General features: G+C 43.4%; 1 protein-coding gene across 6 annotated transcripts in view; it reads right to left on the bottom strand.

The window, feature by feature from the left end:
* Positions 1–14,524, bottom strand: part of SLC27A1 (solute carrier family 27 member 1) — a 52,056-nt gene that overhangs the window by 33,405 nt on the left and 4,127 nt on the right. For all 6 annotated transcript variants that reach the window (XR_014508267.1, XR_014508268.1, XM_083428252.1 and 3 more), the window contains exons 2-3: positions 11,001–11,168; positions 367–761 (exon numbers count right to left, since the gene is read on the bottom strand). Coding sequence is in view for 4 of the 6 variants with exons in the window: in XM_083428251.1 (XP_083284377.1) it covers positions 367–761; positions 11,001–11,168 (563 nt within the window). In the remaining 2 variants the exon portion in view is untranslated. The remainder of the gene's footprint in view (positions 1–366; positions 762–11,000; positions 11,169–14,524) is intronic.

Here is a 14,524-nt window from a genome sequence, read left to right as displayed (position 1 = left end):
GACACCAATCTACCGTTCTGCCTCTACTTCCAGACCACACTGGCTTCTGCACAGTACACACAGAGGAGAGAGCAAGAGAAACCTGCTCCCACTTCTGGCACCAAGGAAATGATGGACATGTTAGCACTGCCTTGAGATGACCCATTCCGTAACAGATCAACCAATTCAACCTTGGCAAATATTACTAAGAGCCAAATTATCACAGTGCAATTGCAGATCTTCAGTTGGACACCTGAGGAAGTGAGCAGCTTTCAAGTATTTCCTCCAGAGAAATCAATCTTCTCCCCCTCCTCACAAAACAAAAGTGTAGTTCCTCTGAGTGCAACAAGACGTGCTTAAGAAGCAGCAAACCAAATGGAATCCCACCTGTTGACAGCTCTCCGCCAAAGATGATGGCTTTTGCCCCTGATGTTTTCACACAGTAAGTCAGAGAATCAAGACGCAAGTTGAAGTTGATGAGGGCTGCCTCGATGCCCACTTTGGCCATACCTAGCCAGAAGCCTACAAACTCAGGTCGACTCTCCATAAAGATGGCAATGACATCACCAACTCGAAAGCCTTGCTGGTAGAAGAAGTTGGCCACAGCATTAGAATATTCATCCAGATGACGGAAAGTCCATTTCTCATCAGTAGCTTCATAGATAAAGGCCACTTTTTCTGGATGTCGGCGGACCACATCCTGGAATATCTTGGGGACATTGCTCTTGGCTTTCCGGTGCCAGTACAATTTATATTTAACCTGTATGAGCACCGACAGCCCCCTGCAACAAGGAAAATCTAGTTACAATAGCACTTAACACAATGCTCCTTGCTCAGAGGGAAAGGCAGCAATATACCAGAGTATCGTCTTGTCCAGATACTCATTCGTCAAGATACAGACTTCACAGATATTAACTTCATTTAAGGGGCTACTTATATTGTGCCTGACCCACAGTCAGTTCCATGCTGAAATTACTTCATACAAAAAAATAAATAAATAAAATTTCTGCATCTAAGCATTCTAAATTCTACACCCAGCTAAGTATGCATTCACCCTTCTTACTTTGAGAACTTAATAATACAAGTTTGTTTTCACTATTTTGCACATTTTAGACTTTAATAGGCCTGTGGAGAGGCGAAGAGCTAGTCAGAGCATACAGACTTTCCCAACCAGTGAAAAATGTAGTCACACACCTCTCTAGCTTCTTGAGATTTCATCAAGTGTCATCCACACATCTTCAATCACATCTTCAGTCATAAGCGCTAGAAATTTGTTCTTGTTTTTAAAAAGCCAGTATTTTTGAGGAAGCTGACTTTTATGTCCAATATCACGTTCTGGACTTGTTCTTCCCTCAGCTGCAGCATACAGACATAAATATCCTCAGTTCATCTAACCAAGTATATTTATGTCTTGACAGCTACTGGCACTTGGTGCTTCAAAGGAAGCAACAATTTAAACTACTGTACTGGGAACTTGTGCCACAATCTACCCTCAATTAACAATTCCCAACACTCAAGATTTTCAAAGGCTGAACCCTTAGATATTATAGCTCCTGATATTTTAGCTTATAAGCACCAATGGTTCAAAATCCTCTGCATGAAACAGAGTCTGTTGTCAATGCAGAAAGGCATTTGTCTATTGCAGGGATGCCCAAATGGTTGACCGCAATCGACAGGTCAATCTCCAGTTGATAGCGGTCGATCACCGGCTCAATTTCCTCTGCGGGGGAAAAAGAACATCCAGCCCCGCCCCCTCTCTCTGTCCTTCATTTGCGCACAATTGCAAAAACAGAAGACAGCGTTTTTGCTGGCCAGTTTATTGTTTGGTTAGTGATTTATGGCATGCCCCCCCCCCCACCACAAAAACAGAAGAGCTTTTGGTTTCCCACCTAAAAAATGCTCACCAACTTTGGGTCTCTCCCCTCCCCTCCCCCCCCCCCCATGAGTAGATCACTGCCAGTTTTTTATTCTGGGAGTAGATCGCAGTCTCTTGGGAGTTGGACGTCCCTGTATTGAAATTAAAATCTGGTTCTAGCCAAAGTTGAGGAGGGGCACTCTACAAACCAAAAAGACATACTGAATGTTAAGTATTTCTTACACAAGTACATACAAATAAAGTTTGTTTGTTTGTTGTTTCATTCACTGTGAGATAATGTATAGCTGCCTCTTTGCTGCTTCCTGCTTAACTCACATTTTGGAGTACTAAGAAGCAATGGTCTATGGTATCCCACCCTGCCTATTTAATGCCAAGTGTTACGTGGGAGATTTGGGAAACTCAGAAAAAAAATTTATACAACAACATCTTCCAGATAAATTGTTTCAAGTTTGGTTATCTTACTGTGAATTGTTTTAATGAAGTGTTGCATTTGGAGGTTAGGGGTTTAAAACAAAAGACTTCTAGTTCTGTGATAGCTGGGAATGTTTTTTATACCTTCGAATGGTTATACACCATAAGAGTTCAGAAGGTAACACTCTCCAGCTAATGGGAAGGAACAGAGAGCATTTGGAGCCAATATGCAGTTTTGAATTTGAAAAAAAAATAATATTTTGAGCTGTCAGGAGTGTCAACTTGCATAAAACATTGGGGAGGGGGGCCAAGTATGCCCTGCCCCACATATCAAGACGCAGTGCACCCACACCATTTGAATGGCAATGCCCATCAACTTTGGGTGGGCCTGGCTGCCTTAAATATTTTAGGGGGGGCTGAAGAGTCCTCGGTCCCTGGGAGCTGGCTGTATATTTTAAAAAAACTTCTCTGCAACTGAAAGCTTGAAAACTGAGATTTTAACACTTGCAAATTTTTCATTAGATTCTCTTATAATCTTAGGGCACAAGAATTAGGCTCATAGTAGCCCCTAGAAACAAGGTACGCATTGGTACCTAACTGCGTCCCTAACTCCGTACTTCTGTTGGAAGCTGGTGAATGCCCAATTTCAGCTAGAGCGTGGTGGGCTGCCCTAAAACATTGGCTCAGGATTTCAGTGTTTAATCTAGGGAAGGGTCTGTACCAACATTTGACCAATGAGGAATTTGTCATCAAATGGCAGAAAACCATGGCTAAAAAAGCCACCTCTATTGGTCTCTCCCCCCCCCCAACTGTATTACCTGGGCTATGAAGGCGCCCAAAAGGTTTTAAAGCAAAGATTATGGGACAATACACACAGTGACTTGCGATCTCGGTCACACGCAATCTGTAGTCCGCTGGCAGCAGGAGTTCAAGATGGGTATGTCTTTGAGTTACCATCTTACATCAAAAACCTGACAGTACCTAACTATCGAAGGCTTTTCACCAAAGCCAGACTGAATGTCTTCCCCTCTGCAGTGCTGGATGGTAGGTTGAGAGGAGTTCCCTACCAGGACAGACTTTGCTCGTGTGCTCAAGACATCGATTCCATAGATCATATTTTGTTACATTGTGCGAAGTATGAGCAGGCCAGGGCTGAACTGATACAGTGGTGCCTCGCAAGACGAAATTAATTCGTTCTGCGAGTTTTTTCGTCTTGCGAAGCACCGCTGTGTATTGACGGTTTCCCGTAGGAATGCATTGGCGGTTAAAAAAAAAGGCGGAAGACGTTTCGTCTTGCGAAGCAAGCCCATAGAGAAATCCGTCTTGCGAAGCAATTCAGAAAACGAGAAACTCTTTCGTCTTGCGAGTTTTTCGTCTTCCGAGGCATTCGTCTTGCGAGCTACCACTGTACTACCCTTGCTGGTGACTTTCCCGGGAAAGTCAGAGGCTCACTATGTCAGGTTCCTACTGGAAGACCGGACAAAAGCTAGAACGTTGGCAGTGGCAAAGTTTTTATCGGTGGTTGCAAGAACAAACGAGCCCTATATTCCAAACAAAATGCTTGATTAACCTGGAGGCAGGCTGTATGAACTCTGTATTAATTTGTAATGTTTTGTTGGGTCTCTGGACCGTAATAAAGATTGATGAATTTATCGGTACACGTTGGTTTCTGGCCTGCAACGTGCAGCTGCCATGCACAGAATTAAGTTGTGCATGTCATTGCAAGCCTCCACTGGTGCATTAGGTGGAAGAGGGACTGTAGATGCTGTTGGTCTTAGTATTACAGCCTGACAACACTTCCAGCATCTTTTAACAAGGTCCACTTGGCACCAAACCCTCCCTTCTGTGGCTTTGTCCCAATTTGTAAATAGTATATATGAAATAATATACAACAGAGGAAATCATTTACAGAATGCCCTTCATTCCCAACCAAGCATAGAGACGGGACACAACCCAGCCAGCAGAATACACCATGTGCACTCAGAAGAAGAAGAAGAAGAAGAGAAGAAGAAGAGTTTGGATTTGATATCCCGCCTTTCACTCCCTTTAAGGAGTCTCAAAGCGGCTAACATTCTCCTTTCCCTTCCTCCCCCACAACAAACACTCTGTGAGGTGAGTGGGGCTGAGAGACTGTGACTGGCCCAAGGTCACCCAGCAGTTGCATGTGGAGGAGCGGAGACGCGAACCCGGTTACCCAGATTACGTGACTACCGCTCTTAACCACTACACCACACTGGCTGGTTCAGTGCAGGTTCAATCCCTTGATGCAGGTTCAATCCCTTGATCAAAAGCATTACCTCTGCCCAAGAAATCAGAGAGCTGCAACAAGTTAGAGTATAAAACAGCTTCATAATGTATTAAAACATGTCAGTCAACTAGTGCAACTAAAGTAAAAATGTCTCCTTGCAGTGGACATGGTAAAGCACCCAAACAGACCTGAGCCCCAATGCTTCATTTTAAAAATCAAGTGCTGTATTCAAAACATTTGATTAAAAAATGTAACATATGCTGGAACTACAGCATTTCACAGAAAAAAATCACTACTAATTTTCATTTACTTTATTACAGAAAGTTTTCCTGTAGTTTGTGCCCATTTTGATGAATGGCCAAGGTGAATCAGAAAGGGAAGAAAAGGGAGTGGAGAAAGGAGGAACACTTTGCAATTTAAATGCTGTATTTTCAGGTTCAATTTGTGTCTGAAAGCAACAAGGAGCAAGCAAAATTAACTATTTGTAGAAGGGCTCTTAAAGATGACTCAAAGCAAATTATATTGCATACACCCCATCCAGTCAGGGTTATGAGACATTAAGAATTATATTGACAAAAATTGGATAAAAGATGAACACCACCGCTAGCAGCACAACCTTAGGGATATTTGCTTAGGAGTAAACCAACAGAGTTTAAAAGTAAGTATGAATAGGATTGTATTTTAAGACTGCTGCACAATGCATGCTTAATCAGAAGGTAACCCTTCCAAATTCAATGAAGCTCACTGCTTCATAATTGTACTCAGGACTGCTGTGTTAATTATATGCTATCCTGACTTTTAGTCTATACCAGACACTGAAAGCAACTTTTTGGTGTGGGTAACTGATCTTTCTGGTTTTTTGGATAATTTAAAACATCTTCCATTGTACAGTGGTACCTTGGTTCTCGAACTTAATCCGCTCCAGGAGTCTGTTCGACTCCCGAAACAGTCTGAAAACCAAGGTGCGGCTTCCAATTGGCTGCAGGAGCTTCCTGCACTCAAGAGGAAGCTGCATCGGACATCCGATGGTGCAACTGGACTTCTCTGCGACCCATCCCCTCTGCAGGGAGGTGGGACCAATTCGGATGGTCCGCCCCCACCACTTAATGGATCCAAATGGTTTCCAGGGAGTGGTAGGGGATGCTTTATCCCATGTTGATGGCCTTTCAGCCGATTCCCTGGTGGCCTGCTGGAATGTGGAGTTAACCAGGGCTATTGACTGTTTGGCTCCGAAGCGCCCTCTCCGATTGCACGGAGCCCGGACAGCCCCGTGGTTTTCCACGGATCTGAGGGCAATGAAACAATCGTTGAGACGGCTAGAGCGCCGGTGGCGGATAACTCATTCCGAATCTGACCGGACACAGGTTAGAGCTCAACATTGAGCCTACCAAGTGGCGATAGTGATGGCGAAGACTTTCTTCGCCGCCTCTATTGCATCTGCAGAAAACAGCAGCAGGAGACTTTTCCAGGTGGTTCACAATTTAGCGGAACCACCTGCGACATCTGGGCCCAGTACGGGCCACATGATCTCCTGCAATGATTTTTTGCAGATAAAATCGCTCAGATTCGGGAAGAAGTAGACTCCACCGTGGGAGCAGGGCCAGGGCGGGAGAGTGCTAGAGTCCTGTCTAATCAAGTTGCGTGGGATCAATTCCAACCTGTTACCTCCGAGGATGTGGACAGGCTGCTTGGACAAGTGAAGCCAACCACCTGTCTCCTGGATCCTTGCCCATCCTGGCTTATAAAAGCTAGCCGGGAAGGACTGGGCGATGGGCTTCGTGAGGTGGTGAATGCTTCCCTCCGTGAGGGAGCCTTCTCAGACCCATTGAAAGAGGTGGTTATTAAACCGCTTCTTAAAAAACCATCTTTAGATGCGGCCACGATGGCCAATTATCGCCCAGTCTCAAATCTTCCATTCTTGGGCAAGGTGATTGAGCGAGTGGTTGCTGAACAACTCCAGGCACGCCTGGAAGAAGCGGACCATTTGGATCCCTTCCAGTCGGGATTCAGACCTCATCATGGGACTGAAACTGCCTTGGTCGCACTGGTTGATGATCTCCGGCGGGCTAGGGACAAAGGTGAGAGCTGTTTCCTAGGTCTGCTGGATCTCTCAGCGGCGTTTGATACCATCGACCATAACATCCTTCTGGACCGTCTAGAGGGGCTGGGAGCTGGGGGCACTGTCATACAGTGGTTCCGCTCCTTCCTCCTGGGCCGTGTTCAGAAAGTGGTAGTGGGGGATAAGTGTTCAGACCCCTGGGCTCTCACTTGTGGGGTGCCTCAGGGTTCTGTCCTCTCCCCCATGCTTTTCAACATTTACATGCAGCCACTGGGAGAGATCATCAGGAGGTTGGGCTGGGTGTTCATCAGTATGAGGATGATACCCAGCTCTACCTCTTTTAAATCAGAACCAGTGAAGGCGGTGAAGGACCTGTGTGAGTGTCTGGAGGCGGTTGGAGGATGGATGGCGGCTGACAGATTGAGGTTGAATCCTGACAAGACAGAAGTACTGTTTTTGGGGGACAGGAGGCGGGCAGGTGTGGAGGACTCCCTGGTCCTGAATGGGGTAACTGTGCCCCTGAAGGACCAGGTGTGCAGCCTGGGAGTCATTTTGGACTCACAGCTGTCCATGGAGGCACAGGTCAAATCTGTATCCAGGGCAGCTGTTTACCAGCTCCATCTGGTACGTAGGCTGAGACCCTACCTGCCTGCAGACTGTTTCGCCAGAGTGGTGCATGCTCTGGTTATCTCCCGCTTGGACTACTGCAATGCGCTCTACGTGGGGCTACCTTTGAAGGTGACCCAGAAACTGCAATTAATCCAGAATGCGGCAGCTAGACTGGTGACTGGGAGCAGCCGCGGAGACCATATAACACCGGTCTTGAAAGACCTACATTGGCTCCCAGTACGTTTCCGAGCACAATTCAAAGTGTTGGTGCTGACCTTTAAAGCCCTAAACGGCCTCGATCCAGTATATCTGAAGGAGCGTCTCCACCCCCATCGTTCTGCCCGGACACTGAGGTCCAGCTCCGAGGGCCTTCTGGCAGTTCCCTCACTGTGAGAGGCCAAGCTACAGGGAACCAGGCAGAGGACCTTCTCGGTAGTGGCGCCCGCCCTTTGGAACGCCCTCCCATCAGATGTCAAAGTGATAAACAACTACCTGACATTCAGAAGACATCTGAAGGCAGCCCTGTTCAGGGAAGTTTTTAATATGTGACATTTTAGTGTATTTTTCATCTTTGTTGGAAGCCGCCCAGAGTGGCTGGGGAAACCCAGCCAGATGGGCGGGGTACAAATAATAAATTATTATTATTATTATTATTATTATACAGTATCCTAAAAACGTTCGCAAACTGGAACACTTACTTCCGGGTTTGCAGTCTTTGGGAGCCGATTTGTTCAACAACTAAGCCGTTTGAGAACCAAGGTACCACTGTAATGGACAATTATGATCAATTTCGAAGTAGGAATTCCTTTTAGACTCATCAGGAAGATAATGAAAAGTGCCACAGCATCAAGACATGACTAACAGGACTGCACTAAGCACATTCTGTACCAAAAATGTCATTTGCTGTTGATCTAAGGAAGACTGCCCAGAGGATTAGACCGCCAATACAAATCAATAACATTAAAAAAAAAAAAATCCTACACATCCCTCCTGAGTGAAGCAGGAGCCTTGAGGAACTGGGGAGAAGAGAGACTGGTTTAGTAATAGGCTGTTGGCATTTCACCAAACGAGGCTTGCCTGTCACAGTGACCCTGCCCTCAGCTCTGCCAGGAAAGAAACAGAAGAGTCTTTGGAAGCTTTAGCTTCACTTTCCACATTCTTAAGGGGGCTTTATTCTCTCCTGTTATTTCTCACTTGCCATGCAATGAGAGGAAGCAGAGATCCAGAGGACACTGAAAACCACTGTAAGAAGTGAAGCAGTCTTTGAGAATGCAGCAGCCCTAAATCCATTGACAACACAGGAATCTCAAGGATATATAATCTTGAAGAAAATAGGTGTCAATTTCAATTACAGAGCAAGGCACACAGGAGAGCAGTATGGATCTAACACACAGTTTATATCTTCAACCAAGAAAGCTCATCTATGGTTGTTTAGATGATTCTTCTTGTTTCTGCCACTCTTGTGATTCTTTTGTACAGTGGTATCTCGGGTTACAGACGCTTCAGGTTACAGACTCCGCTAATGCAGAAATAGTACCTCGGATTAAGAACTTTACTTCAGGATGAGAACAGAAATCGCGCATCAGTGGCGCGGCAGCAGCGGGAGGCCCCAGTAGCCAAAGTGGTACCTCAGGTTAAGAACAGTTTCAGGTTAAGAACTGACCTCCAGAACGAATTAAGTTCTTAACCCGAGGTACAACTGTATTTGTTCTTTTATATGGTTGCATTGGTGGTTTTTCATTTATATTATAGTACCCCACCCTGCAGTGGCGAGCAGATTGAAAATATTTTGAATAATAATAAAACAAAGATCAAGAAACCCATATATACACATAAACTCCACACAGAATTCATGTTAATTTCTAGGTGTAAGTTTCCAAGTAGGAATTTGAATTTGGCTTTAAAATTTCCCCTTTCAAACTTTTAATTTATCTAATTTGGATTCTGAAGCATACAAATGAGATTTATCTCCTTTTATTATCACAACAATAGCATGATGTACATTGGACCAAGAATTAGTACCTGGCCCATGGATGTAGCCAAGGGGGAGCTGCCCCCCCCCCCCCAGATCAAGTAAAGCAATATAAATACTTAACTAACTGACCAATCACATTGGCTCTGCCCCCCTTTCAAAAGTCCTGCGCCCCAACAAAGATCCTGGCTACGCTGATGACCGGGCCCCAAGCTTCATGGGTGAGTAGAATTTCTCAACATTTCTCATTATGTGTAGTTTCAGGATTCTTCACATTAACATCATTTATGGTTTTGAGCAGACAAATAGCTAACAAAACTTTAAGCAACCTTCTCTCCCACCTGCTACCCACCACAAATTAGTTCTCCCTTCAAGGTCGCAGCCTCCTGTGGGAGCATTTCCTTTCAAAATGGAATCAGAAAAATGATTTTCACAACATTTAGTTCAGCCCCAAATCTTCCTCTAACCACTCAGTTGCAACAGCTGAGGAATGGAATTTTATCAATAATATTTTATCTGCTTTTAACTGTGTATTTCCATATCAACAGCTTAGAGTCTTAGGAAGTGAGAGATGTCTTTTTCAGATGTACAGTGGTACCTCGGGTTACATACGCTTCAGGTTACAGATGCTTCAGGTTACAGACTCCACTAACCCAGAAATAGTACCTCGGGTTAAGAACTTTGCTTCAGGATGAGAACAGAAATTGCGCAGCAGCAGCAGGAGGCCCCATTAGCTAAAGTGGTGAAAGAGCAGTTTCAGGTTAAGAACAGACCTCCAGAACAAACCAAGTTCTTAACCCGAGGTACCACTGTATACGAATGGTATGGTACTTTGCTTCTGAAGCAATCTAGCAAATGCTTCACACACTGTTTCATTTCACAGTAAGAGTATTTCCATTCATGTGGGTGACCCGTTCAACATAGCTTTGTCCCCAGATAAACCAACCTTGGGTCACTTTCCTCATAAGTACAGTACACAAGACTGAATAAACAGAAGATTTAGAATGTTGTACCTTGATCATCTTTGGGTTTATCAGCAGCAATAAAGCCAATTTAGCACAAGTTCCACTTCCACTGAAGTCCTTAGCACACTGAGCCATATACAGGTCTATCGGGTGTGAGAACACCTGTATTATTTATGGCATAAGTGGCAAACCCTTTTCAGCCTGAGGGCCACACTGAGCGTCAGCCACTTGTCCAAGCAGCATTGGGCATGGCCAAAGGATATGTGTGCGTACAGGCTCACTACAAATACAGCCAGTAGTAGCTAGCATGGCTGAGGCTGCATTGCTCTTCCACCTCTCCAACATCGTGTGTCACTGCTGATACCAAAAGGGAAAAGAGAAGGCAGCATGGAACTCAACATGTTTTTTGGCTCAGCAAGACAGCTAATCTAATGCCCTGTGCAGAGCTTCCTGTGACTGCATCCAGCACAACACAACACAGGCAGCACACATGCACTCGCTACACAAGCACATTCACAACACACAGTTTTTTCACCAGACATGTAACCACAAAGTACACTCATCCTTTTCTCTCATTCTCCACACTCATGTGCACACGCAGCATTGCCAACCCTCACCACTCCAGTGCTGGGATGAGAGTGTCTGGAAATGTTGTGTTTTATACTCTTAAAGATCAGGCTCCAATCTTAGTTCTATGGTGCTCAGTGCAAAGATCAGAAAGAAAAACCCTCTATGTGCGCTTTTGTTTAATTTCCTGATCAGAGGGCTGGTGAGCCACTTCTCATGGCATGAGGGGCCAGATCTGTGCCACAAGTTGGCCACCCCTGATTGATGTAAACAACAAACGAGCACATTACGATGCAAGAGGAAGTTGTACTTACAGGAGATCTCTCAAGGCTGTTTTAAAGATGATCCGGAGAAATGTCCAGCCACCAGTGCCAATGTAAATGCCCAGAGCAACTGCAATACTCCATGACCAGGCCAAGCCAAAAAAACGCATCAGGCCAAGAGAACCAAGTGAGGCAGTGCAAACGCCAATCATACGCATTCTAGAGAAAGAGACAGGCTTCAGTGTTAACCACTAAGTTCATTTGTTTTGCATCAACATTTTATTAAGTATGCAGTTGAGCAGTGTTAGAAACTCAAGATATATAAGCTAGACGCCAAATGGCTCCTTAAACCAGGATTAGCCGGGGGTCATTCCACGTCGGTTCAACATGGTCACGCCACCCACTTTCTCGGATTTTGATGAAACTTGGTGTACACCCTTCCCTTATGGTTGAAAGAAACCCCCTTAATCCCCCCCCCATCTCAAACAGTTTTAATTTTATAGCACTTCAAAATTTTGTGAAATCTGTGTTTCTGTCCCTCTTGAGATCCTCGGCCTTGTGTGCATTTTATTGTTTTTCTCCACAACCAATGATCAGATCTCTTTGAATTTTTACACAGAGATCAATAACATGGTGAGGATTTCAGGAAAAAATACACCAGCACTCAAAAGATCTTATAAATGCCTTAAAAAATGTATAAATGTAGCTTTTCTGCTGGAAAAACTAGGTTTATGAAACCTAAATTTTCAGCGTTAGGGCACGATGCAATCAAAAGTTTTTGATGGCGAAAATTATTGCAAAGTCATGCTCTTTCTCAATAAAATTTATGGTTCTCTTATGTCTTGTAACAAAACTTTATGTTTTTTGGACATGGGGGGGGGGAATGGCTACTGGGTACAACTTTCCTACACTTTTTTTTACTTAGTGAAGGCTAAGGTAGCCAAGGTGAGAACTTTCACACTGAATATACTTAAATCCATTTTTAGTCCTGAGTCTTCAAGCTTGGAGAAAGAACACATTTTATGAACGAGTGAATGAAAGCTTAGTGAAGGATTTGAAACAGGATGAGCAAGTAAGTTACTTGGCGAATAGAAAGGAGCAACTTGTTCCAGAAATAGGGAACGGCATGCTAGAAGGGTACAAAGACAGGAGTGGCAAAAGGGAACAAAGGAGAATCAGTGTTGTTTTTTGATACAAAGCTGCACACTCCAACACTTTCATTTAGCTAATTTTCTGTCTTGCACACTGTCTTGCAACACATACTCCTTTGACTAGACTCAAATACAATCCCATCACAACATAGTTAGCAACAGTCTGTCAGGGTGCAGGGTGCAAATGCTGCTTATGCACCAAGAAAACTGAATTATTTACCTAGTTAAATGACATAAAAAGTAAAAACAAAATCACCATGATAGGCAAGGAACATTATTTAGATAAGATAAAAGATTGTATCTCCTAAAGACTAGATCCCAAGGCCTGTGAGGACACTTACTTGCTTGTCCTTAGTTACAATTTTCAACCTAATAATAAATATACTGCGTGTCAGTTGTGCACATTTATAATCTGTACCTGAAAATATAATCTTCCTAGGGTTCCTTCTTTAAGTACAGCTTCCTCAATGTGTTTTATACTAGGTTCATGTGTTTGATACAGTCATGGATTCAGTTTTAAAAGATAACAATTGTAGTCCTTGTTTTAGCCTGTTTCTATTAAATTCAGATTTCACTTTTTTTCTTTTGTTTTAAAACAATTTTACATTAACTAAATAGCAATAATAATAATAATAATAATAATAATAATAATAATAATATCTGGCTTCAAAAAACAACATCAATCATTCATCCCATTTCAGCTTCAAAATAAAATGCAACTCCCTAGCATTTTAGGGTAGATGAAATAGCAGCACTACTTACAGGGAGGATGACTAATGCCATATAGAGAATTTCAAAGACAGAAACTGGATCTTCTAACAAATCCAACTCTGATCAAAGCATCTGTTTGACATTTAAAGCCCTAACCAGATTTCAGCTCCTGCGTACTTGAAGGATTGCCTCTGCCATGGGCTCTGATATCATCAGTGTCTATGGTGAGAGCATGATTACAGCTCACAAACACATGTTCATTGAGATTGGTGGGTATTTTGATATTTTCTATTGTTTAGACTGATTTTAATTTGGCAGAGCAATCCAAGCAATGGGGAAGCAAACTGATTCACGCCCACCAGCCATATGCTGGGACCACCTTTTCAAATCCCATGCTGAAGGGAGTGTTTTTCACCAGTGAGATCTCTCCTCTACTGGGTGTGTTATGTGCTTGTGGGTGTACTGTATTCTGCATCCTGCCACACCTCAGCCTGCTATATTTGGGGATTGAAGGGCAAGTTATATTATTACTGTTAAAGCCAAATGCTATCAATAAAATTCACAAAATAGATATTGAGGAGAGAGATTTCCTGAAGCAGATTCTTTGGATAACAGACGAACAGTTTAATACTGTACTATGCATGCCTACTCTGGTGTATGTTCCATGTTCAGTGCAGCAAACATCCATTAAGATTGCAGCCTTTGACTTTTAAGGTTACTTTCAACTTCAGTACTGGTTGCTACAGCCAAACAACTGAACTAGGAAGTTCTAAACCATTATGGGGTGAAATATGAGCAACATGTTTACAATGTTGATTTACACAAACCTGGGCAAGGCGTAACAATGTGTGTTCCTGAATGAACCTTGAGGATATCCAACTCAGCCTTTTGGCTAAGATCAAGTGTGAAATGGGAAAAAATGCCAAAGGGCAAAAATTACAGTACAGACTAAGGGGGTGAGAGGAGTTCTTTTTTTAAAAAAAGTAAAAATATTTCAATACAGATATTTGGATTGAATTCTTTATAATTATTGTAATAACAAAAAGGAATATTAATTCTAAAGCCAGTAAACCTAGCATCTTATATACAGTGTTAGAAACTCAGATATGTAAGTTAGGTGCCAAATGGCTCCTTAAGCCAGGGTTACAGTTGCCAAAACAGAATGCCTAGATGCCATTTTGAGGCCGTCCGGCTCGAAAGCCATGTTTTTCAATACAGCTTGTTGGTTCCTGAAATTCATTCTGATTGTGCAGAAGAACTGATACAATTCTACAGGACATGTTGCTAGTGTGTGAAAACAGTCAAGACCCAAGGATTCCCAGGCATGCACCTCCAGACGGTGGAGATGTCAGGCACCCTCCTGGTGTGCCCAGGCATCTTCACTTGATTGCAGGTGGCCGATAGGCAAGTGCAAAATTTACCTGATGAATTTTCATCGCTGCTTATATAACAATCAGGGTGTACTTTAGTTCAAACAGAAGGGTAGTTGGGTAATTTTAGACTCTGGACTTGACTGTCTTCCAATATCATGTCCAGCCTTTTTAAATGTGTATTATGGTAGTGTGTATTATGTGCTCCGGAACAGATCCCGTTTGCATCCTGAGGTACCACTGTACTGATAACTTGGACACAGAATACCATCCCTAAAACCTTAGCTTCCACTGTACATTTTTAAAAAGATGTTTCTAGTCTTGAAAACTAGGAGCTGGTGGG

This window comes from Podarcis tiliguerta (genome assembly GCF_965153285.1).
Source record: "Podarcis tiliguerta genome assembly, chromosome: 2".
NCBI lineage: Eukaryota > Metazoa > Chordata > Lepidosauria > Squamata > Lacertidae > Podarcis > Podarcis tiliguerta.
This window is presented reverse-complemented; position numbering and strand designations above follow the sequence as displayed.